Raw genomic sequence first — 23,842 nt, forward strand, 5'->3', positions numbered from 1 at the left:
ATTTAGCCATGAGGATAGCTTTTACTTCTTTCTTAGAAAGAGGAGTGGAGGAGATGAGCCTGGTTTCAGGAGGGAGTGAGTACCAGATCCTAGGCGCCATTCCTGAGAAGGAGCGTTTGTAAGTTTTTTCCTTCCGGAATCTTCGAGGCTTCAGCAGAAGATTGTTTGTGCTTCTGGTGGTTCTGGAGCCGCCAGAAATTGTCAGCTTCTGAGTGAGGTAGCCGGGTGAGTTCAGGTGTACAGCCTTGTGCGTCATGCAGGCAATTTTCAGATGCCTTGCTGATATGCTGCTGCATGTTGAGATTGGCGTCAAGTGTTATGCCTAAAGATTTTGCTGTATCCACGATGGTCGGTTGGACATTGAGTGCAGTTAGGTGCTTAAGCCAAGTTTGAGTGGTAGAGATTTTCGCGGGAGGTGAGATCAGAAGGAACTCCGTTTTCAGCGCATTGAGTTTGAGGTGGTTATCGGCAAGCCAGGATTGAGTGCTTCTTATCGTTGAGTTCAGAAGCATAATGTCTTTGGGGGATTGTAGTTTGAGATATAGTTGGGTGTCATCGGCATACATGTGAAAGTGTACATTGGATGCTTGTAGCAAGGTGGTGAGAGGTTCCATAACTAGGTTGAACAAAGTTGGGGATAGGGAGGATCCTTGGGGGACACCTAACGATACAGGTACTGGAGAGGACATCAAGTTGTTGCTCTTGAATTTCTGAGACCGGTTGTGTAGAAAGGAAGTGAACCACTGGAGAACAGTCCCAGAAAGACCCATTCTTGTGTTTAAGAGTTCGAGTAAGTTCTCATGTTTAACAGTGTCGAATGCTGAAGAGAGATCAAGAAGGATGAGGAGGCAGGTATTGTTTTGATCTAAAATTTGGAGGGCGTTGTCAATTATGTGAGTCATAGCAGTTACGGTACTGTGCCCTGCTCGGAAGCCTGATTGATGAGGGTTGAGGAGATCAAACTGTTCTATGTGCTTTGTCAATTGTAGTTAAACGCATTTTTCCAGCAGTTTGGCGAGAGTGGGAATGTTGGTAATAGGACGGTAATTGTTTAGATCAGTGGGGTCGGCTGTTGGTTTCTTTAGTAAAGGTGTGACTTGTCCAACTTTGAGGGAGTCAGGGATGGTTCCTTGTTGAAGTGAGCTGTTGATAATTTTAGACCAGAGTGGGAGGAGCAAAGGGGTGAAGTCTTTTACAGCGCTAGCAGGAAGAGGGTCAGTGAGGTGATTGGATGGTTTCAAGGTGCTGAGTAGTCTGTCAATTTCTACTTCAGAGTAAGGGCCAAAGGATGACCATGTCGCATTGTTTTTTGGTTCAGTGGGTGTTATGCAGTGGGGTTTGGAGTAAAGACTTGCGTCAATGAGGAGATCGCTCCTTATGTTTTCAGTTTTTTGGTTAAAGAAAGCAGAGAAGTCTTCACAGGAAGGTGCATCGCCCATAGTGCCGACTGATTGGGGTTGTTCCTTGGATTGTGTTCTGATTAGCTCGAACATTTTTATTGGACGGTTTTTTGCTTGGTCGAGCTGGAGTCTGAAGAAATCTGATTTTGAGCGTTTTATATTCCTGAAGTAGGCGTTTCTCTTTTTCTTCAGAATTTTTAGGTGCAGTGCCGAGGGAGCAGATCTCCAGGTGCGCTCTGCCATTCGCATGGTCCGTCTATCTTCATTGAGACTCCCGTCGTACCATGGTTTGGAGATCTTACTGGAGACTCTTTTCAGTTGCAGCGGTGCAGCCTCATTGATTATTGAGGTCATAGCGTTGAGATAGTGGTCCGTTAAGTATTGAACGTCAGTAACGCCGGTAGGGGGAAGTAGGAGATTGCAGCTGTTACGGGGTAAAGAGTTTGGGTTGAGTTTCTTCAGGTCTCTTTTCCCAACTTTGGGCTTGGAGGATTGGACCGGGTTAAGTTTAACTTTTTCATTGATGAAGAATGTGACAATATGGTGATCTGACCAGTCACAGGGTTGGATTGAATCAAGTTGAATAGTGCCTTCTTTGGAGATGATAAGGTCGAGGATAGAGCCTTTGTCATAGGTCGGACTGTTGCATATTTGGGTGAGGTTAAAAGCGTTAAGGAAGTTTTTGAGGCTATTTACCACTGCGTCACTGCAATCATTCCAGTGAAGATTGTAATCGCCAAGGAAAATTTGAGTGTTTTGCCGTCCTGAATTGCTTGAGATTAAGACGTATTGAAGACGTATCGTCTTAAATGGAAGAGGTTTTGCTTTTGGTGCAACTCTAACGGTATTCACCCGATAGAAGCTCCTACAGAGAAAATTCTTCCTTATCTACTGCATCTGGCTCGCTCTGGTCTCTTTTTCATCCATAAAAGTCCATCTAGCGGCTCTATCCAGGTAAGTGACCAACATTCCCTCACTATGTTTGTCCTCTCTGATCAAACAGTTCATGAGGTCTTTTCCGAGCTTATCCTCCGATTAGGCCTCCTCCACCGGAATGCGAACTCAATACGGTTCTCTCACAACTGATGAAGCATCCATTCGAACCCATTCATAAAGCCGACATCAAGTATCTCACATGGAAGGTCGCCCTACTTCTAGCCTTAACGTCTGCCAGAAGAGTTAGTGAAATTCAGGCATTCACTATTAAAAGAACCTTTCCTACATTTCTCTAAAGACTGTCACTCTTCGAACTAATCCATCATTCATACCTAAAGTACCATCACAGTTCCATTTAAACGAACCAGTAAAGTTGAGATCTTTCTTTCACTGGCGGAAAGAACACTGCATTCTTTGGACATCAAACAATGTTTGAAATTCTACCTGCAAAGGACAAAAACCTTCAGAAAATCTGACAAACTATTTGTAGCCTACGGTCAAACCACGCTTGGTACAGCAGTCACAAAAGCCACAATTTCCAGGTGGATAGCTTCCACAATCCATTTCTGTTATATCAAATCGAACAGACCACTACTGAGAAAGGTCAAGGCTCACTCCACAAGAGCTGTGGCAGCGTCTACAGCATTGTTTGCAGGAGTGACACTAGAAAATATCTGCCGTGCTGCGACATGGAAAAATGTCCACACGTTCACGAGACATTTCTGCCTGCAATCAACAAGCCAAGAAGCTGCAGCAGTTGGTCAGGCTATCTTACGACACATATTTCTTTAGGAACGACTCCAGGTAACCTGTGTTCTTTAATTTGGTATTTATACAGACAATTCTATTTACATGTTGATATATAGATATAATGTATTTTAAGGTGTGTATGTATATATATATATATATATATATATATATATATATATATATATATATATATATATATATACATATGCAAGTTTCGATGTTAACAAATGCATGTACGTGATGGATATCCATGTTTTTTGCTAGTCTATGAATGTTCTTTTAAATTTCTGAGCATGTTTTAATTCTGAAAAGTTCAGTTGCCTTACTCTAGTTGGTTGTTAATAATACTGTATCTGGGAATTTATCAGTACAAGTCTCCCACTATCCGCAGCCGACTCCTACCTGGCATACTGCTTACTATTCTGATTCAGACATGTGAATCTATGAAAGATACCCCAATACTGGAAAAGAAAACAAGTTACTTACCTGTAACTTCATTTATCCAGTATTGGTGTCTTTCATAGATTCACATGCACTCATCCTCCTAACCAGAGAGTCAGTTCTCTATTTGGGATACTCATTTCCCACTTGTGCTAACGAAAATCTGAGGAGAACTGGTTCTGCAGAGAGGGTTCTAGAAGGTTCTGCTAGCTGATTGGTTGGGACAAAGACTTTGGTCTTTTTAGCATAATGATGTAGATAGGCTACTAGGATTTGGGCCTCTGGCCTTTTCCTTAGAGCCTACTACTGTTATTTACCTTTAGCACTGCTATTTTATTTACTGTGGGACTCCTGCCTTGGCAATGGAGAATGATTCAGGCATGTGAATCTATGAAAGAAACCAATACTGGATAACTGAAGTTACAGATAAGTAAATTGTTTTCTTCTCCCAGAAGTTTTATGTGTAATAGAAGTGACTTATCATTCTTCATTTTCTTTATATTGTTGGTAAATTATCTTTGCTGCTTTTGAACATATCCATCAGGAGAATGATGAAACAAACCAATGTTCATAAAATAGGACACAATTATCAAACTCTAAACATTTACATATCACACATCATGTAAAGTTTTTGATTTTTCTAGCTCAATTAAAATTTGTCTAGGATGACCCTTAATTATTTTTGGACTGCACAAAACACTACAATCCGCGAACTACTGCACAGATTAACTTCAAATTAAAACTGGTCTTGCCCTATTGTACTCGGCTAAATGCAAATGTGCGTTCTCATGTTTTTTTTTGTTTAGAGAAATTTTAAATCCTAAAGATGTCATCACTGCCCAATTCGACAACACCAGCTCTAGCAAGGATTTCTGCAGTCAATCGTGTCTCTCTTCGTATGAGTTGAAAAGAAAACCTGTGGTCACCATTCATACGAATAGCATTTCAACGAAGTGCAGCATGTGCCAGAAAAATGCAGTCGTGAGTTTTATTTTTAATATATGGAGCCTATAAACTTCAGTTTGTGTTGGTTCGCTTGAGTGCTAGAATTTCATAAAGCTTATCATAAACTTACAGGAAAAATCTATTACTACTTAGATTTGAAGGATATGATGTGTTGGAGCGAAAACTGCTCTTGGGCATTTGAACAAATTAATTTCAGTAATCGAGTATGGTAGGCATTGTTGGGGAAATCACCTATTATAATCAAGCCTTGGGACCAGTTGATAACACTATTGTATCCTACAATATTTTTTTGTAAGCTCAAACATCGAAGATTTGGCTCCCCAATATGGCAGATGTGGAACCCACTAAGGTGATCACTGGAGCCGTGTTCTTAGCCACTGTGCTCCAGACTTCATTGTTTTCAAGTTGATATAGGACAGAGAAATAAAATCTTTCTTTCCCTTCCTTCAGATTCGACATGAAGTCAACTACCAGAATGTGGTACACAAACTGTGCAGCGATGTTTGCTTCTCAAAGTTCCGTTCTGCAAACAACTTGACAATGAACTGCTGTGAAAACTGTGGGGGTTATTGTTACAGCGGTTCTGGGCAGTGTCATATGCTTCAAATAGAAGGGCAGTCGAAAAAGTTCTGCAGTTCAACATGTGTCACGGCTTACAAGCAGGTACTGTGTGTTTGCAGCTACTTCATTTCCACAAACAATAACTTGCATCCAGCAGGGAACCGTAGTCTACTGAAATATCCTGATAGTGAGCAGTTCTGTGGACTACTGAGTCGTGATGTTAAAGCATTAAATGATTGCAATAATTTCACCCCAATGTGTAGGGTAGTCAGCCTGCTGGAAAATTTTGTCCCATAAATCTCCATCAGTATTAGATTTTTTTTTTAGCTTGTGTTTGATGCTTAGTGAAAAACATACTAAAAATTCAACTTTCTTGTGAAGCTGAGGGATCGTAAATGCTTCTGTCCTACTATAACCCCACGGCGTCTTTCGTTCTGTGCAAATTTATTCTAATTTCTTTTTGTACACATTATCTCAGGCACTTTGGTGGCAGGCATGCACAGTTCCATTATTCAGACTTGTATCTTGAGTGCAATGTATCTATTTTCGAAAAGAATTTGCTTCAGGTAAGATTGAATGAGAGGTTTCTGGTGAAAATGTGTAGTCGAGTGTAGGCTATTGTACCTAAAAAAAAACATGTTCTCTGTGGGTACTTTAAATTTGATTTGACTTCCTTAGATTTTAATTTTATAAACGGAAACCTCATTTAAATAATTTCTATGACTGAAACAGAAGGCTTCCTTGATCTTAAAACCTATTTCAGGTGAACTTTATGTAAAATCTGCATCTGGAGAAGTGGAAAGATCAGCATTTACCTTATATTATTTGATCATTTAGTACTGTAGTCTGGCCTTCCTGCGTATAGAAAGTGTAGGATTTGCTTTCCAAGCCCATTAAATACAATTTAATGTTTTTCTTTCATATCAGAAGTCTGCAAAGATTACACCTTGTGCGCTGTGCAAGTCCCTGAGGTCTTCTGCTGAGATGATTGAGCATACAAACAGCTTGGGCAAGACTGAGCTCTTCTGTTCTGTAAACTGTCTATCCGCCTACAGAGTTCAGATGGTTACATCTTCAGGTAGTTGTATGCATTGGAAATCTTTACCTTAACAACATTAAGTAAACTTTTAATCTTCTGAAGCCCAAGTGACTGTCCTGCTACCCCTCATTGACGGGCACTCTACTGAGACCAGCCATCTCCAGAACAGCGTCGTTGGTGGGTTGTCCTCCTGTGTAGTCCCGATATCCGCTGCCAAATCGCTCATCCTTACCTCCAGTAGGTTGGACGTTCCAATCTTCCTGTGTCCTCTCTCATCAGATGCCCATCTATTTGTCTCTTCTCAAACCGGCAATCTGTCTTCTTAAATCCTCTGTGACTCAATGATCTATCTTCTCACCCCCTTCGCATCAGATGTCCTTCCTTCCCCAACAGCCGGCCATCTGAACGATCATCCTTCTGACCCTATCCTTCTACTCCCTCAAATGAGCTGTCTGTCCTCCTGCTCCCTGCTCCCTGTTATCGACCTATCATCCTTAGCCTTGTCTGCTCAACCTTCTGTCATCGGCTTGTCCGTTCTCCTGTAACCTTCATTGACCGTGCATTTATGCCCCATCCACCAAATAACTGCCCATTCAACCCCCATTCCACCTTCCATCATCCCATCACCTTCATCCCCATTGTCACATACTACTAGTCCTGCACCGAACTGTCCAAAACGTCCCCATTTTATCACACCACCTGCCCAGTGTCATGCCATCATCCTGCCATCTTCTCACCTGCTTTCCAGAGTCCCTTCGTCATCCTCCCCCACCTACTGACCTGCTTCCTCCCACCCTTTTCACGTAGGCAGTAACTTTCTCCTCCTGCCCACCATTCACAGCTCTGACTGGTAAGCTTCCTGCCTCCTAACTTTGCACCATTGTCTGCCCTTTTTCCTTGTTATATCACTGGTCGTTCGTCCATTCTTCTGCCCTCTTTTCTCTTACCCCACCGGAAGTCCGCTGTTTTTCCATCCTTTAAGCTGGCAAGCTTCCTGTACTGCTGCTGTGGTCTTCTGGCCAACTGTTGTCCTGTCCTCCCGCCAGTTGTCCAGCTGTCTTACCGTCACCCCAGCATATCCTCCAGTCTACACTGGAGAAACCAACCTAAAATTAATCCTGCCCTTATCTTCCATTTCAGTGCTGTCACGTTTTGGATTTTCTCTTATGTTACTGTAAATAATGTATTGACCGTTTCCATCTTTTTAAGGTGTGCAGGTTCAATGTAACAGTTGCAAGACTTCTGCAGTACCTCAATATCACCTCGCAATGTCCGATGGAAGTATCCGAAATTTTTGCAGTTACACCTGTGTTGTTGCTTTCCAGGTAATTTGAATGCTTTTATTTTGCAAGGCTAGCGTGATTTGTGCTGCTTGCCAGTAATTGTCATTGAGTGCTCTTATGTCTATGCCGCCCCACAGAACTTGTTTAACAAGCCAGCAGCAATGAACTCTTCAGTCGTGCCTCTGTCCCAGGGTCAAGTAATTGTCAGCATTCCTGCCGGTACACAAGTAACCTCTGGGAACACGACCCCCACTGTAGTCTCCAGCACTTCAGTCAGCAGCTCGGCCGCCGCTGGATTGCAAAGGTTGGCTGCACAGTCCCAGCAAGTGTCTTTTGCCCGCACAGTAGTGAAGCTAAAGTGTCAGCACTGTACTCGACACTTTGCCACCAAACCAGAAGTTCTTGACTATAAGGTAAAGTGAAATACAAGTAGCTATTGGGGTGTGTGTGTTGCACCAGGGTGGATTTTGAGAATGTGGTAGGGGGTAATCGTGCAATACAAAATTGATTTTTCTTGTAATTGTTTTTAATAACTGCCAGGAGAAGAAAAACTGACGTTAAACCTGTGTTGAAGATGTACAAGACTGGTCTGATAGGGAATGTCCATTTTACTTTTATCTCTGCTGCTTTACTTTTGTTCTCTATGTGGGTGTTTGTGTTGCTGCTTTGAACTTGAAGGATAGATTAATTCTCTGCTTGGAAACCTTTATGCAACCAGATAAAGACAACACATTCTCCAGTATTCGGGTATCTTTCATAGATTCACATGCTTAAATAATTCCCCGTCGGAGTGGGAGTCCCACGGTACATAAAAAAAGCAATAAATATGCATAAAATGGTAAATTAGAACCATTATTTTATGATATAGCTAGAAGTTAATAGGAAAAATAGGATTTTTTTGAATAAATAAGAATAGGAAATAGAATAAATAAAATAAAAATAGAAAAATAGAAAAATAAATAGGAAAAAATCTTCCACTTTCATGACTCTTCACAGTCATTATATATAGTCCAAACTACAGCCAATCAGGTGACCGCACCCGCCAGAATTTTCTCCCCAGAGGCTCAGGCTCTCAGATTTTCTACTGCTCGTCGTGTGAAGGGAGTCTCCCTGAGCTCTGCTCAGTACTTCTTAAATTCAGAATTTCTTCATTTTATGATGTCGTCTTCTAAGAAATCTCTCTTTAGACCTTGAGTCTTCTGGGAAACTCCGGCTGTTTTCTGAAGACCCCCACAAGAATTACATTTACTGCTTATATCCGGACCACCAGGTGAGAGACTGCATAATTTGCAGAACTTTCCCTCAAAAGACCTTGAGGGACAGAGAGGGACGTCTACTTCTGGGGCTATAGAATATTAAGGACCAAGTCAACCCCTTACCTGATGTGGGGAGTGTTTCCTCTGTCAGGACTGCTTCCTCTACGAAGAGGACTAACACGGATTTGACTTCTCCTGGGGCTAAGGTGTTGATAAAATAGCACTCCTCTAAGAGTGCTGAGTTGCCTTCCACATCTAAAAAGGGTCCTCCCTAGTAAGGGTAAAACTCTGCCCTCTACACCCCCGAGAAAGACTACAAAATCTCAGGTTCCAAACCCATTTCTGACAGATTTACCTCAGAAGCGGGGTCCTTCGACGACAAAGCCTGCCGTCGACGTCAACTGCAACTTTCTAGTCTCCAAAGCCTCAAATGATTGTCGTCGGCGTCCTCACCGTCAAAGCTGATGTCCGTCTCCGTGAGACCAACCACCTCAGTCACTTCCTTCTCATAGACGAAGAAGTGGGTGTCTGCCATCGACGTCCCTTCGTCGACGAAGAATAGAACAACCTCGTCATCGACTGCCTCGTCGTCGACTGCCTCGTCGACGGCCACCTTGCCGCGATTGCCTCGTCGACAACCACCTCGTCGACGCCCGCCTCGTCGGCGCTACTATCTTCATGCACTGATCTTTAGGTTTGGTCTTCGTCTGCAGCCACAGCATCTTAAAGGTCATTTATGATACCTTCTACATAATTGCCACCGTCGACAGCAGCGCCTTCCTTGCTACAAAGACGCAGATCTTCCTGAGAGGTCCTCTCTCCAGTTCACACCTCCCCTAGTAGAGTTCGTCTTGCGTGGCCCGAACAGTCATTGGATTATGGTGCCGAAGAGGAAGAATCTTATCAGAATGATAGATTTCGTACTGCTAGGAGCCCCTTCAGAGCTCTTGATTAAATATCATGATGAAGATCAAGAAGATGACTACTACCCTTAGACTACTATCGCCACTTTCCTCTGTCTGAATTCTTCTGTCCCACCAACACCCATTCCTCAATCTTCATCAGTGCTGAGGTCGCCCAGACCAGCCTCTCCGGTGGATTCGGTGTCCCATCACCCTCAGGAAGCTCACACCACAGATGGTGAAAGGGAAGAAGGAGAATTGGATTACTGATCACTACTTACGGTATGGGATAACTATCGAATACAAACTGTCTCCTTCTCCTGTTGACTCACCTCCAGTTGACATAGGAGGTTTGCATGTGCTGATGGAGAGAGCAGCACAACGGTTCCTCCTTCCTATGGAAACCAAGAAGGATGATTGTTTCCTTTACGATTTTAAAGACCAGCCGAGGAGACAAGTGAGTACAATCCCAATTATTGACTTTATTTGGCAGAAAGGATTAAAAGTCATGAAGACTCCTGCCTCCATTCCTGCAGTCCTGCCTCGTCTCGAAAAGAAGCACAAGGCACCGGATAATTCAGCAGCAAGTCTGATAGGGCAGCCTAATGCAGATTCCATTATCTCCCAAGCAGCACAACACCGAGCACGGAACCCCCTCCTCTCAATTGTTGCTCCCCCCGATCGGGATGGGAGACGTCTAGACTCCATTGGGAAGAATGTTTCGACCATGGCGGCCACTGCGCACTGTCTGTGTAGCTAACTCGCTGGCCATCTTAGGCTGCTATGATCGACAGATGTGGTCAGATATCTCTCCCTTCATCGAGATGTTACCTGAGCCCTCCAAGTCAGAAGCACTCAAAATCCTCCAGGAGGGAGATCGAATCTTGGCTGAGTTTATCGATTCTGCTGTGGATGTTGAGTTTACAGGTTTTCGGTAACTGGCAGGTGCTGCGGTCCTGCGGGACAGGGCTGGTTGAAATCAACTCATTTCGTCAGGAAGTTCAGACGAAAATAATTGACATGCTGTTTGAAGGCAAGTCTCTTTTTGGCCAACATATTGATGATGCCCTCCAAGCCATTAAAAAAGATACTGATACAGCAAGATCTCTTGGTACTCTTCAGTTTCCGAAACTGCCTTTTCGAGGCGCTAGAGGCCGTAGATCCTACTCAGTTCGAGGAGGCTATAACCAGGCGAGACAATACCAGTCCTATCAAGGTAACCAACGTTACTCTTCTCAGAGACAACAATCCTTCAGGCAACAACCGACTACATCATATATACAGAACAGACTGAAGTCCTCCTACCACGGACATGACCGGTCTAGGAAGCAGTGACACCTGCCACCTGCTCTACCGCTCATGCCTGCACAAGTTGGAGGAAGACCACCGACAAATGGGTCTTGGACATTGTGGCCAGATGCCACGTTCTAGAGTTTGTCAAACTTCCTCCGAATTCTCCTCCCAAAGGCCCGCCTCCAGCTCATCTCACAGAACCTTTCTCCCAAATAAATTTTATGTTAAGGAAGGGAGCGATCAAAGTTGTTCCAAAATTACAATGAGGCACCGGTTTCGATTACAGATGTTTTCTAATGAAAAAGAAATCGGGAGAATGGCGCCCCATTCTGGATCTTCGTTCCCTAAGCAAATATCTCAAAAAGAAATCCTTCCGGATGTTGACTCTCCAAGAAGTCCTTCAACTCCTCACTGCGGAGGATCACATGATCACCCTCGATCTCCAAGACTTAGTTTCATGTCCCGATTTTACCCAGACACAGAATGTTCTTGAGGTTCAGAGTAGCTGGCAGGGACTTCAAGTTCAAAGTCCTTCCCTTCAAACTACATTCCGCGCCTCGTGTCTTCACCAAGGTCTTGAAACCGGTAGCTGCACACCTTCGGCTAGAGGGGATTCACATTTTTCCTTATTTAGACGACTACCTTATCAAGGTGAATTCTTTCACAGTCGCAAACGCCCATACTCAGAGATGTCTGTCACTTTTCCAATCTCTGGGTCTCTCCATCAATCTAGACAAGTCTCAACACATCCCTCCCCAAACAAGACCGTTCTTGGGAGCCACCATAGACACTCTAAGAAGTGTCTATGGTGTCAATTTGTCTCAAACGAAAGACAACAAAAGCTTTGCAAGCTTGCCCAACTACTACGAACAAAAAGGTGTGTTTCTGTCCGTCAGTTAAAGCCACTACTGGGGATGCTCTCATCCTGCATTCCCCTGGTCCCCAACTGTTGTCTCAAGATGAAACCCGTGCAAGAGGAGCTCCACAAACAATGGCTACAGGTTTCAGGGTCCTTCGGCGATCTCATCCACATCACTCCTCCGATACGGTAAGCATTGCTCTGGTGGACTTGCAAAAGGAACGTTGCAGCAGGCCTCTCATTCCTAGTGGAGCCTCCAAGTTTCGTCATCACCACGGACGCCTCCCTCGAAGGGTGGGGAGCGCACCTTCAAGGACTCAGTCAACGGCAAATTAAATGCTCAACTAAGGACTTGGCATATCAACCTTTTGGAGTTGCTAGCGATCTTCCTGGCTCTGAAGTCTTTTCGCACCATCGTTCTCGGAGCATCAGTGTTGATCCGGACGGACACCACAACAAGTATGCACTACCTAAACAAACAAGGAGGGAAAAGATCCACTTTGCTGTCCCAGCAAGCCCAGCAAATCTGAGATCTGCCTATCCTGGGGAGGAGGCTTGATCCCTCGTAATAGGATGTGCATTGTTTCAGGACCCCGAGAGCAACAGGCTCTCGATCCAGGGGTCCAGAAACATGTCTGGTGGTGGCAGCTGAGGAGCAGCCACTGAACCTGGACACTAGTATTAAGTCATTTTTCAGAGAGCATCTCTAAGATGCCCTCTGAGTGCATTTTCCATTAAAACCCACACTGGCATCAGTGTGGGTTTAACGTGCTGAGAAGTTTGACACCAAAATTCCCAGTTTTTAGTAAAGCCATTATCCTTTGGAGTTTGTAATGACAAACTCCCAGCACCATATAATCTTAATGGCATTACTGCACTTACACTGTCTAAGAATTGGCTTAGACACTGTAGGGGTACAGGGCTCATGCACCTGTACCTTCACCACTGGTATTGTGCACCCAGTTAGAGGGTGGCTGATCAATGACCGGGCAGTGGGTTGTGTAGGCATGGCACACAGGGATGTGTACCATGTCGACTCTTCACTTTGTTCTGCACCAAAACAAGCAGCCTGCAAAGGCAGTGTGTGAGTGTAAGGGTGCGGGGCCTCGAAGGGTGGCACAAGTAATGCTTCAGCCCTTAGAGGCCTTTCCTGGTTACAGTGCCCTGGGTACCTGTGTTACCATTTACCAGGGGCTAACCTGTGGCCAGAGTGCCAATTGGGTTTGGTTTTCAATTCAGTTTCGGGGAAAGAGCATAGGCCCTGGGTACCTGATTGGCTGGAGCCTAAGGCACACTCAGTCAAAGTACATCAGCAGTTCAGCAAAAAGAGGGGGCAACCGTGCAAAAAGAGGGCACTTTCTTACAGTGTTCCCAGCAAGGAGGGATCCTGATAGCGCATTGGCAATCAACTGCATCCTACCTTGAGGGCATTTTCTGTACATTAATAGGTCACCTTTGGCACCAAGACTCGGATCTCGACTGGACTGGAAGAGGGACCGAGGAAGGAATGCCCTGTTGCACTGTGCATCCGGGAAAGAGAGGCCGCACCTGCGGAACCTGGTGGCTAGCAGAGGAGAGGGACTGTACCTGGTGTGTCCTGCTCGAAGAGAAGTCGATTTCAGAGCATAGCCTTAGCCAAAAGACTCCAGTGAGTTGACATCCTGTTTACAACACAGAGCCACAACAATTAAGAAGCCTGCTGGGGCTAGTTAGTAGCTGAAAATCTTAAACCAACAGCCATGCAGCACTAGGAACTGATGCAAAAAGTTACGCCCGAGTTTGCTGAGTCTACGGAGTGTTGTGCAAGTACAGCTGGAACCCCAGGAGGACGATATATGGACTCGGGAAGTATTGGGATGTTACATTGATACTGGAAAGTACAGCACCAAGACGGCTTCGATCGACAAACAGGTTACCAGGACCGCTTCACTTCCTTTGTGGACCGAGTAGTAGTCACAGCAAGACCTTGGTTGACCTCATTGCATCCACAGCATACCTTGAGCATCTTCAGCATCCTTCATCCCTTGCATCAGGATCAATCCATAGGAAAGCCCAGCAAAGTATAAAAGTGCCTGGAAATGACGGGCAACTTCTTCCCCTCGCTGAGGTAACTGTTTATTAGGGCTTTGCTGGTCTCCTATACTGCCTCCCTTGTTTTGAGTTGGTTGCCTCAAGTGAATCAGGTACCGCATTCCAACTAGCCCAAACATTTTAGAAAAAAAATATTTAAGTGTCAAACGGTTTGAATTTGCCAATGCTTTTTTATGGTTGAGTGAAATATCTTGATTTACTATGCTATATGAATTCTATATCTTGGAACCCTCTGGTGGATGTTTTTCGTTGTGGTGTCTAAAAATACATAAGAATGCAGTCTTTTTTTTAAATAAATTGTTGGGTTTCTAAGGTGTCCTGTCGATTTATTCTTGAATTGTTTTGGTTCTGGTTAAACTCTTTATACTTGTTTCTTTGTATGAGCCTTACTGCTCAGAGCCACAGCTAGGGTTGAGCTGAAGGTTTGACAAACGAAACCTGAGGGGCCTAAAAGAGGTTAGTAAGTGTACTACACAGTGAGGTCACACCATATATATTCAACATTTCCTCATAGGGGGTCAACAGCAACCGTACGCAGAGCAACAGTGCTTTTAAAGCACATTAGTTCAGAATATAGTAAAGGTGAACAACAGTAATTTTATTCATTCCTCTTTCTCTCCAACAGCAAAGCATCAAGCCTCTTTGATTCCTTACCTAAATTTGTTCATGCAACAACTGTGAGGGGTCTGGTTGCAGCATTTCTTTCTCGGTCTTTAAATGGTTACTTCGGACTAGGGCCTTTTGCACTTTATAGGAGGTTAAAGTTTGCCATTTCTGAAGACACTCCACTCTTACCTCCTTACTCTTCCACATAAACATCTTTATGATGAAGATTATGGGTCTGTTGGTAAAAGGTGCCATTGAAATGGTTTAATCTTCTTCGAGGCTCTTTCATTTCTGATTCTGAGGAAAGAGTTTATAACCTGTTTTGTAAGTAAACTTACTTTGACTTTTTCTATTGAAATTTGGTTCTTCCCTTAACCGTGCTCCTTTTTTTCACTTTATAGTTTGGTATGAATGGAGGGTCTTGTTAATGGCTTTGATTCTGCTCTTAAATTGTTCCTTGCGTGCCCTCTCTATACCTTTTTCTACTTTCTATACCTTGTCTTCTTAAATTGTTTTTAGTAACTGAATTTCACTGTTCTAATATTTATTTTATTTAAAGTATTTATATAGCCCATACCTAGCCATGTGGGTAGAGGAGCATTTAACTAGTGGCGGTGAAGAGTTAATATTTCGGCATTGATGGATAAAGATTACAGATTGGATAGAAAACAGAAACAAGAATAGGTTGAGAATAGAAAATAGGACCTCAACAAGCTACTCTTTTTTTTTTTTTTTCTTCAATAATTCTTATTAGATATATATAACACAGAAAGACAAAATATAATCAAACAATTCCAATGAAGATATAAGTATATAAGTATACATTAATAACCTCCATAAAACAAGTGAATTGAAGATGAAAGATTAAGGAATTATATGTAACACTATACTAACCGTCCTAAATAATGATTATTAAATAATGCATATTAAATGATAGGACATAACATTTATATTGGTATACTAAGAACTTGCATAAGTCGCAGAGGATATACAATATTGAAGAAAGAAAGTTATTATTTTTTACAAAAAAGATAAGGAAAGGAGAATAGAGAGGAGGATGTAAAAAGAGGAAGATAGAGAAAGGGGAAGAAATAGAACAGAAAAGGCGAAAAGACAGAAAAGAAATTAATAACGAGGAAATATAGAGAATAGAGGAAGAAACTAAAAAGAAGGTGAATCCGGAGATAGAAAAGTAGTGAATGGTAGCCATAGTAGATCAGATTTCATTTGTACATGAATTGAAGCATGTGGCACCGCACAAGCTATTCTTTGAAATGGTTTCGGAAGCGGTATATCTGTAGCCCTTTTCCTAGAAGCAAAGCAGGCTCCTATTCGGGCTAGTGTCTGGTAGGCCATTCCATTTCCCTGCGGGCTGGGAAGAGAGGGCTAGAATAGGAGTGAGTTGCTTCTTCCACCTCCTGCATTTCTTAGCTTATCCATCATTAAAATTGACTTGATTCAAGGACCATCCAATAAAATTGTATAATTATGCTGTGTCTAGGTCTTACTTTATTGCACCTGTGAAGTTAAGCTGCAACATAAAGAGCCCCTGGGAGCCATTTTAGATTTGGGAAGACTACAAACAATACATTGTGCTGTGGCAATGAGAAAACAGTAATGTTTATTCTTTAGCAGGGGATCTCTGTGTATAGTCATAATCTAGTGGATAGCCCCGACCATGTGCGTGGATCCCGGAGCAATCAAAAATTATCTCTTAAGCTGTCTTCTTTGCAGTCCTGCATAGACACTTAAGAGAAAATAAAGACAAATAATGCAGCCTAACATATTCAAGGCTACAAAGGCCACCACTTCATCTAAACAGTAAAAGGATAGCCCACAATGTCCGGGTTTACACTTTTTACCAAGTTTTCCTCACAGGGAAAAACTCCCCTTCACCAAAATCCTTGAAATGATAGAGAGGAAGGGTTGGACAGACAAGCCCCCATAAGCTGCCATTATGCGTCTGGAAAAGGGATACTGTGCCTTTAAGGAACTCTCCAGAGACCCTCGGTATCCCAAGATGCACAGCCAAAGTCCTTTTACTTTCAGTTCTTTTTTCCGGCTCCTGCTACCAGGACCCTGGAGCATTGAGCTCTCCCTCTTTGGGGTATTTCTTCAATTTTTTGGCACTTTTAAAGTGTTTTGAGTGTTTCACTCGACGTCTGGGGTCTTCTTCTTCCTTGTTTTTCAGCCAGTTTGGCCCACTCTTTCTGTCGAATATGCCAGCTTTGTTCGACAAGTGTCCTGAGTGTGCCAGGAAGACGGCTAAGTCTGACCCCCACAGAGTATGCATACTCTGTCTCACTTCCTCCCATGTACCTCACACATGTGAGATTTGCCAATCTTTCTCCAGGAGGACCCTGTGTGACAGGGAGAAGATTCGTCTCCAAGGCCTGGAGCAGAGGAGACATCAGGAACCAGGTGGGTCTGGGCATGGAGGAACTCGTTCTTCGTCCTTAGCCCGTGCTTTGGACTCTGGTGGGCTCCCCATTCAAGAAAAGGCCAGGAAAAGGCACCGTTCCTGGTCGACATCAATGGCTTTGATGTTGGCGTCGAGGGGCATGACCACCATCTGCTCTCTGTCGACCCAGGGCTCCGGGTCCAAGCAACGTCGCCGCTAGACGTCGAGAGGCAGGACGTCGAGACCTCTGACGAGGTCGACGTCGAGGACTTCACCGGCGTCGACACAACATCGTCGAGATGAATCCAGGAGGCACCGGCGCTCGCCATCTAGGTCGGCTCGACGTTCGACGTCTAGGAGGGACAAGTTGACGTCGAAGAGAAGATAGACGGCGAGGGGTTCATTGACACCTAGACGGTCGACGTCTAGAAGCAGAAAGGCGAAGAGGTCGACTTCGAGGAAGGAAAAGTTGATGTCGAGGAGGCGTTCAAATGCCAGGACGGTGTCCTCTGCCTCAGTAGTCAGCCTACCGTCTGCATCTACGAGTCCCCGGTCGCGGCAGCACCGGCGCTCGGTTGAACGGAGGTCTGCCTCCAAGGCACCCTCGTCGAGACCTGCGCAGAAGAATAGGAGAGTGGTCAGGTCTTCAGAATCCGAATATTCTAGGACCTATTCGCCTTCTAGGCCCAGGTCGCCTACGCCACCACCATCATTGTCTCCGAGGAAGCCACCTCCGCTACCTTCCTTGCCTCCTCCTCCGGTTTTTATTCCTCCTCTTCCTCCTTCTCCTCCTCCGCGGCCGTCTCCTCCACCGCTGCCGCACCTTCCGTCACCGCCTATGGGGCCTCCACAGCCTAGGACTCTGGGTCTGCCTCCGCAGCTCCTGCCTCCTGTAGGGCCAGTGGATCGCCCGAAGCCTAGAAGGTCTAGATCACGGTCCAGAGGGAGACACCGATCACGGAGTGACCGTCGGTCTTCGTCGCGGTCCCATCGTCGGCACCGGAGGAATAGGTCATGGTCCCGTCATACGGACTCTTCACGTGGCCGGGGATATTCTCCCACCTTATCGGATTCCCCACAGACGAGGGTGTCACCCGTGGATGACATCGTTCCAGGAGGTGGTATTGAGAGGGGCAGCGAAGTTGGGGGATCACGTTAACGGTACCCACACCTTCTACTTAGGTGAAATTTGAGACCTTGCACAAGCGGCATTTGTCTCGCCCCTTGTTGCCCTTGGTACAAGGACTGGAGGAACCGGCTATGGAGCTCTTCCTTACTCTGGTTACGGTGAAGTCCACTCCGTCCCGGCTGCAGAAAAAGTACAGGCCCCTGGATTCCGATCTGGCGTTCCTGAGATCAGATCCGGTACTGGATTCAGTTATTGTGACTGCGGCCAAGAAGCAGCATGCTAATGCCCAGTCTTCTATGGTGCCTCCGGATAAGGAAAGCTTTCAGATGGACTCAGCTGGACGGAAGGTCTGCGGGACGGCGGGCATCTCCATGAAGGCGGTGAGTGCTTCGGCGCTCTTGGGGCGCCAAGACCGCTCCTTGTGGGAGTCCCTGCAGCAATTCCTGGATCTACTCCCGAGGGATAGGTGAGCGCATTTCCAAGAGATTTTGACTGAGGGTACGATGGTCTCCAATCAGGTCATCAGCTCTGCGGCGGACGCCTCTCTCCTGGCGGCTCATGCCTACTGCCATGGGATCAATTTACGACGACATTCTTGGTTGCGCCTTACATCTCTCAAGCCGGAGGCGCAACAGAGGGTCACTAATTTACCTTTCTCTCGCTCGACTATCTTTGGGTCGCATGCGGACGAGGAGATGGCCTGCATGAAGGCAGAGGTAGAGACCCTTAAAGCCGTTGGTTTGGAATAACCAAAAGAGCAGAAGAAATCCTTCCGCCCGTTCCAGAGAGGGTATGGTTCTCAAAGACGAGGGCAGGGTCGTCAAGCTGGTCAACAGCAACAACAGCAGTATCAGCCGCAACCATTCCAGAAGCGCCAGAGGGGCAAAGGCGGACAGCAGTCCTCCTCGGCGAACAAGGGCCCGGCCGGGTCTAAGCCCTAGGGTTAAAACCCCCCCCCCCCCCCCCCCCCCCCCCCCTCCCTCCTCCTCGCTTCCGTTACCCACTCCGGTGGGGGAAGCATACGGAATCACTTGACAGAGTGGAGAAAAACTATTCAGGACAAGTGGGTGCTGAATATTGTTTGCAATGGATACAGTCTTCGTTTCGTCAGCCCGACTTCAGGCGATTCCACCGGTTTGCTCGCAGTTCCAACTGCGCCAGCTCCAAGCAGAGGCCGATACCCTGTTAAAAAAAGGGCAATAGAAGACGTCACTTTGTCTCAAAGGGGAAAGGGTCTTTACTCTCGGTTCTTCCTCGTGCACAAGTAGGACAAGAACGAGTTAAGGCCCATTCTGGATTTGCGAGAAGCAAACAAATGGATTCGCAGGGAAAAGTTTTGCATGCTGTCTTTGCACCAGATTTATCCTCAGCTGCAAAGAGGAGATTGGCTTTGCACAATAGATATGCAGGATGCGTACTTCCATGTGCTCATTGCAAGGAAACACCGGAAGTTCCTGCGCTTTCTAGTCGGCACCAATCACTATCAGTACACCGTACTACCGTTTGGACTGAAGTTTGCACCCAGGATGTTTTCAAAAAGCATGGCAGTGGTGGCAGCGCACCTGCGAAAGAACAAGGTGTTTGTCTACCCGTACCTGGACGACTGGTTGATCAAAGCCTCCACCTACCAGGAAGCACAACTGCACTTCAACAGGACGGCCGTTCTGTTGAACCAACTGGGGTTGCACATAAACATGTCCAAGTCCGTTCCGACGCCTGTCCAGGGCCTACAGTACTTGGGAGCCTCCATTGATACTCTTTCAGCAAGCGTGTCTCCTTCGGAGGAGAGACGCTTATCGATCCTTCGGAAGGCTCAGGCTCTCATAGCTGTTCCATCTACAACAGTAAGGGTGGTGTCGTCTCTACTGGGGTCGATGGCCTCTTGCGTCTTCCTCACGCCACAAGCGCGCCTACACATGAGGCCGCTGCAGGAATGTCTGGAGGATCAGTGGGACCAGAAGCGGGGGAGCTGGGACGACAGGATCCGGCTGTCTCTTCACGCTCAACAGTCCCTGAGATGGTGGTGCTCAGCAGAGAATCTCCTAAAAGGGGTTCCATTCCATAAGGACATTCCCATTCAGTCTATCGTCAGGGATGCTTCTCTCCTCGGTTTGGGAGTGCATTCAGACCATCTACAGATCCAGGGAACGTGGTCCCCGGCGGAATCCACGTATCGCATCAATTTCCTGGAACTCAGAGCTGTTCACTTGGCACTGAAGGCCTTTCATCCGTCCTTCCAGACCAACTCCTTGCTTGTGCAGACGGACAATATGACCACAATGCATTACCTCAACAAGCAGGGGGGCTCGAGATCGGTCACACTGTCACAGGAAGCACAGGCGATCTGGCACTGGCTGGACTGACGATAACGGCTACCCATCTGCCAGGTGTGCAGAATGCTCTGGCAGACGCCCTCAGCAGGCTGGTGCAAGAAAACCACGAGTGTGTTCTAAACGACGAAGTGCTAGGAGACATCTTCGACAGGTGGGCCACTCCGGACGTAGATCTGTTCACCACCGCCGAAAACAGAAAATGCCGAGACTTCGCCTCCAGGTATAACCAACCGGGGACTCTGGCGAACGCGCTATGGATCAGCTGGGCGAACAGCTTTCTGTACGCTTTTCCACCCATTCCCCTGATTCCGGCGGTGCTTATCAAGCTGTCTCAATCCAGAGCATGGATGATCCTCATTGCTCCGGAGTGGCCCCGACCGTGGTAGTTCACTGACCTGCTACACCGGTCTCTCCTACCCCACATGCGGCTCCCGTGTCGGCCGGACCTTCTCACAAAGTTCGGGGGCAGATGGTGCACCCCAACCTCTCGTCGTTGAGTTTGGCGGCATGGCTCCTGAGATAGTGCAAAATGGGCACTTGAAACTTCCTGAAGATTGTATGACGATACTTAAGGAAGCTAAGAGACCCTCCATAGGACTTTCTATGCCTAAAAGTGGAAGAGGTTCTGCATCTGGTGCACTTCCAAGCATTATGATCCGACAACCTGCAAGGAAGATGTCATCCTTCCATACCTTTTGCATTTGGCTCAGTCGGGCCTTAATTTTCATTCTATTAAGGTTCACCTCGCAGCATTAACTGCGTATAGGAAATGCCCTTCACAGATATCCTTCTTCCAGATCCCTGTGATTGAAGATTTTATGGAAGGATTGAAGAAAGTGTTTCCTCCTGTTCGGCGTCCTTCGCCATCATGGGAGCTGAATGTGGTGCTGTCGAGGTTGATGAAGGAGCCTTTTGAACCCATCCATAAGGCTTCTCTGCAGCACTTGTCATGGAAGGCGGCCTTCCTTGTGGCCATCACATCAGCCCGCAGGGTAAGTGAAATTCAGGCGTTGTGTTGCCAGGAACCTTATACTGTATTTCATGCTGCTAAGTTTGTGATGCATACTCACCCTAAGTTCCTTCCTAAGGTGATTTCTGATTTCCATGGCAATCAGACCATAACTTTACCTACGTTTTTCCAGAAGCCTTCCACTCCAGCGGAAAGGTCTCTCCATTCCCTGGATGTCAGAAGGGTGTTGAAATTCTACTTTGATAAGACCAAGGACATTCGTAGGTCAGACCAATTGTTTGTCAATTATGGGTCGGTCAGGACTGGTCTTGCCACCTCAAAACAGTCCATTTCTAGGTGGATTGTGTCCTGTATCCAGTTATGTTACCAGAAGGCTAACAAGACCTTAGGGGGTAAGCCTACGGCTCATTCTACCAGAGGCAAAGCAGCTACAACAGCTTTGCTTCGTAATGTTCCCATTGCAGAGGTCTGCAGGGCTCCCACTTGGAAGTCGGTTCATACCTTTGCTAAGCATTACTGTCTGGACTCTGATGCCAGAGCAGATGCTCAGGTTGGGCAGGCTTCATTGAGAAATCTGTTTGCACAATAGAGGTGTCTATTTTTTCTCCACCGCCGGGTTGTTTTTTTTTTGGATGGGCTTGCCATTCTATTCACTAGATTATGACTATACACAGAGATCCCCTACTACAGAAGGAGTAGTTTCTTACCTGTAACTCCAGTTCTGTAGTAGGGGTATCTCTGTTATAGTCATCAGCGCCCGCCCTCCTCCCCGGTGGAGAAAATGGTACTGTAATGTATGCTACAGGCCTTGCTTTATACACCTTCAAAAAGAACTGAAAGTAAAAGGACTTTGGCTGTGCATCCTGGGATACCGAGGGTCTCTGGAGAGTTCCTTAAAGGCACGGTATCCCTTTTCCAGACACATAATGGCAGCCTATGGGGGCTTGTCTGTCCAACCCTTCCTCTCTATCATTTCAAGGATTTTGGTGAAGGAGAGTTTTTCCCTGTGAGGAAAACTTGGTAAAAAGTGTAAAACCGGACATTGTGGGCTATCCTTTCACTGTTTAGATGAAGTGGTGACCTTTGTAGCCTTGAATATGTTAGGCTGCATTATTTGTCTTTATTTTCTCTTAAGTGTCTATGCAGGACTGCAAAGAAGACCGCTTAAGAGATTATTCTTGATTGCTCCGGGGTCCATGCACATGGGCAGGACTATTCACTAGATTATGACTATAACAGAGATACCCCTACTACAGAACTGGAGTTACAGGTAAGAAACTACTCCTTCTGCTGTTTTGAAGATGGCTAGAGGAACTGAGGGTTTGCGTTTTCTAAGCAAAGCTTAGTACTATGCTGAAGTTCGCTGATCTGCAGAATTGGTTTTTCTTAAACGTTATCTTTTAGTTTTAATACTGAGTTTGTATCATTCTGTTCGGTATCATGATTTTGAACCTATATCCATCTTTTGAATTGACTTTACAAAATCATAGCAAGGTTTTGATCATTCCAAGTGGCCTGGTTAAGGGAAGGACCCAGTGTGGGAGAGATCCTCGGTTGACTGAGTTAGTGAAACAATTTTGGACTGAAGGAGTCATTGGTGGAGAGTTGGAGAAACCCAGTTTTTATTAGATTGACGTTCAGAGAAAATAAGCTTATCCAGTTTGAGATTTTCAAAATTGTTTTTCAAGCTTGAGGTGTTTGAAAGGTAAGAGACCACGAAACAGTGGTGTACTCTCTATTTCCTCATGAACTTAGAACACATTTTCTCTAACAATGGTACATATTAATTCCATGTATAGAGTCAATAGGTAATGTGTTAAGGGACCCTTTTGCGATGTTGTAATATAAGTGTCTTGCCACCGCGGGTAAGAGGTGCACTATTTCCATTTCTTTTTAAAATCGTAGGTTTTGTTTTTATAAAAGACATTTTACTTTAAGTTTCTTTTTTTCTTACTACGTTTGTCCAAACTGTATTGTTAATTTGTTTATTGCCAAGTGGGTTGATTTCTTTCTAGGTTCTAAGAAATGGAGTTTGATAACATAAGTATTTTAGTAATCAGTGATACATTTTTCAAGTCCCTTTGCTACTGTTTACTTTTGGGCGAGGGCAGTTACAGTAAATCCCAGATGGATGTATACCTAATGGTTCGGTGCTTATCTGCTTCTGCAGGGCAAAATGTTCCAGTTTTGTGGGAAGACCTGCTGTGACGAGTACAAGAAGATTAACAGTGTTATGGCAATGTGTGAATACTGCAAAATAGACAAGATTGTAAAGGAAGCAGTGCGATTCTCAGGTGTTGACAAAACATTCTGTAGTGAAGGTAAAAACTGGCCATTTTTTTATATTTTTATCGCCACTAAATTAACATAATACTAAAATGAAAAACATTTCTTGGGGATTTTTAATAGTAGCCTTAAGCTCTTTAGTTGTAGTCCTGTCCGGGAATTCTGTAGGCATTTGAGAATTTGATTATTAACATGTTTACATTCCATATTTGTTGGGTGGATGGTTACCCTCCTGCACAGTGTGATTGAGCTAATCATGCGTCTGATACAGTCTCACAATAGATACAAAATATTAAAAAAGAGAAATGCTTCAAGAATGTTGTCAAACTTCAAGCTCTGA

General features: G+C 45.2%; 1 protein-coding gene across 8 annotated transcripts in view; it reads left to right on the forward strand.

Moving 5' to 3' along the window:
• Nucleotides 1-23,842, forward strand: part of ZMYM4 (zinc finger MYM-type containing 4) — a 1,395,070-nt gene that overhangs the window by 606,694 nt on the left and 764,534 nt on the right. For 5 of the 8 annotated variants that reach the window (XM_078681129.1, XM_078681130.1, XM_078681134.1 and 2 more), the window contains exons 7-12: nt 4,334-4,508; nt 4,944-5,156; nt 5,982-6,135; nt 7,303-7,418; nt 7,514-7,789; nt 23,387-23,537. In XM_078681129.1, the coding sequence (XP_078537255.1) occupies nt 4,334-4,508; nt 4,944-5,156; nt 5,982-6,135; nt 7,303-7,418; nt 7,514-7,789; nt 23,387-23,537 (1,085 nt within the window). The remainder of the gene's footprint in view (nt 1-4,333; nt 4,509-4,943; nt 5,157-5,981; nt 6,136-7,302; nt 7,419-7,513; nt 7,790-23,386; nt 23,538-23,842) is intronic. The other 3 variants (XM_078681133.1, XM_078681136.1, XM_078681137.1) reach the window with 1 other exon arrangement.

This window comes from Lissotriton helveticus, chromosome 3_1 (genome assembly GCF_964261635.1).
Source record: "Lissotriton helveticus chromosome 3_1, aLisHel1.1, whole genome shotgun sequence".
Classification (NCBI taxonomy): domain Eukaryota; kingdom Metazoa; phylum Chordata; class Amphibia; order Caudata; family Salamandridae; genus Lissotriton; species Lissotriton helveticus.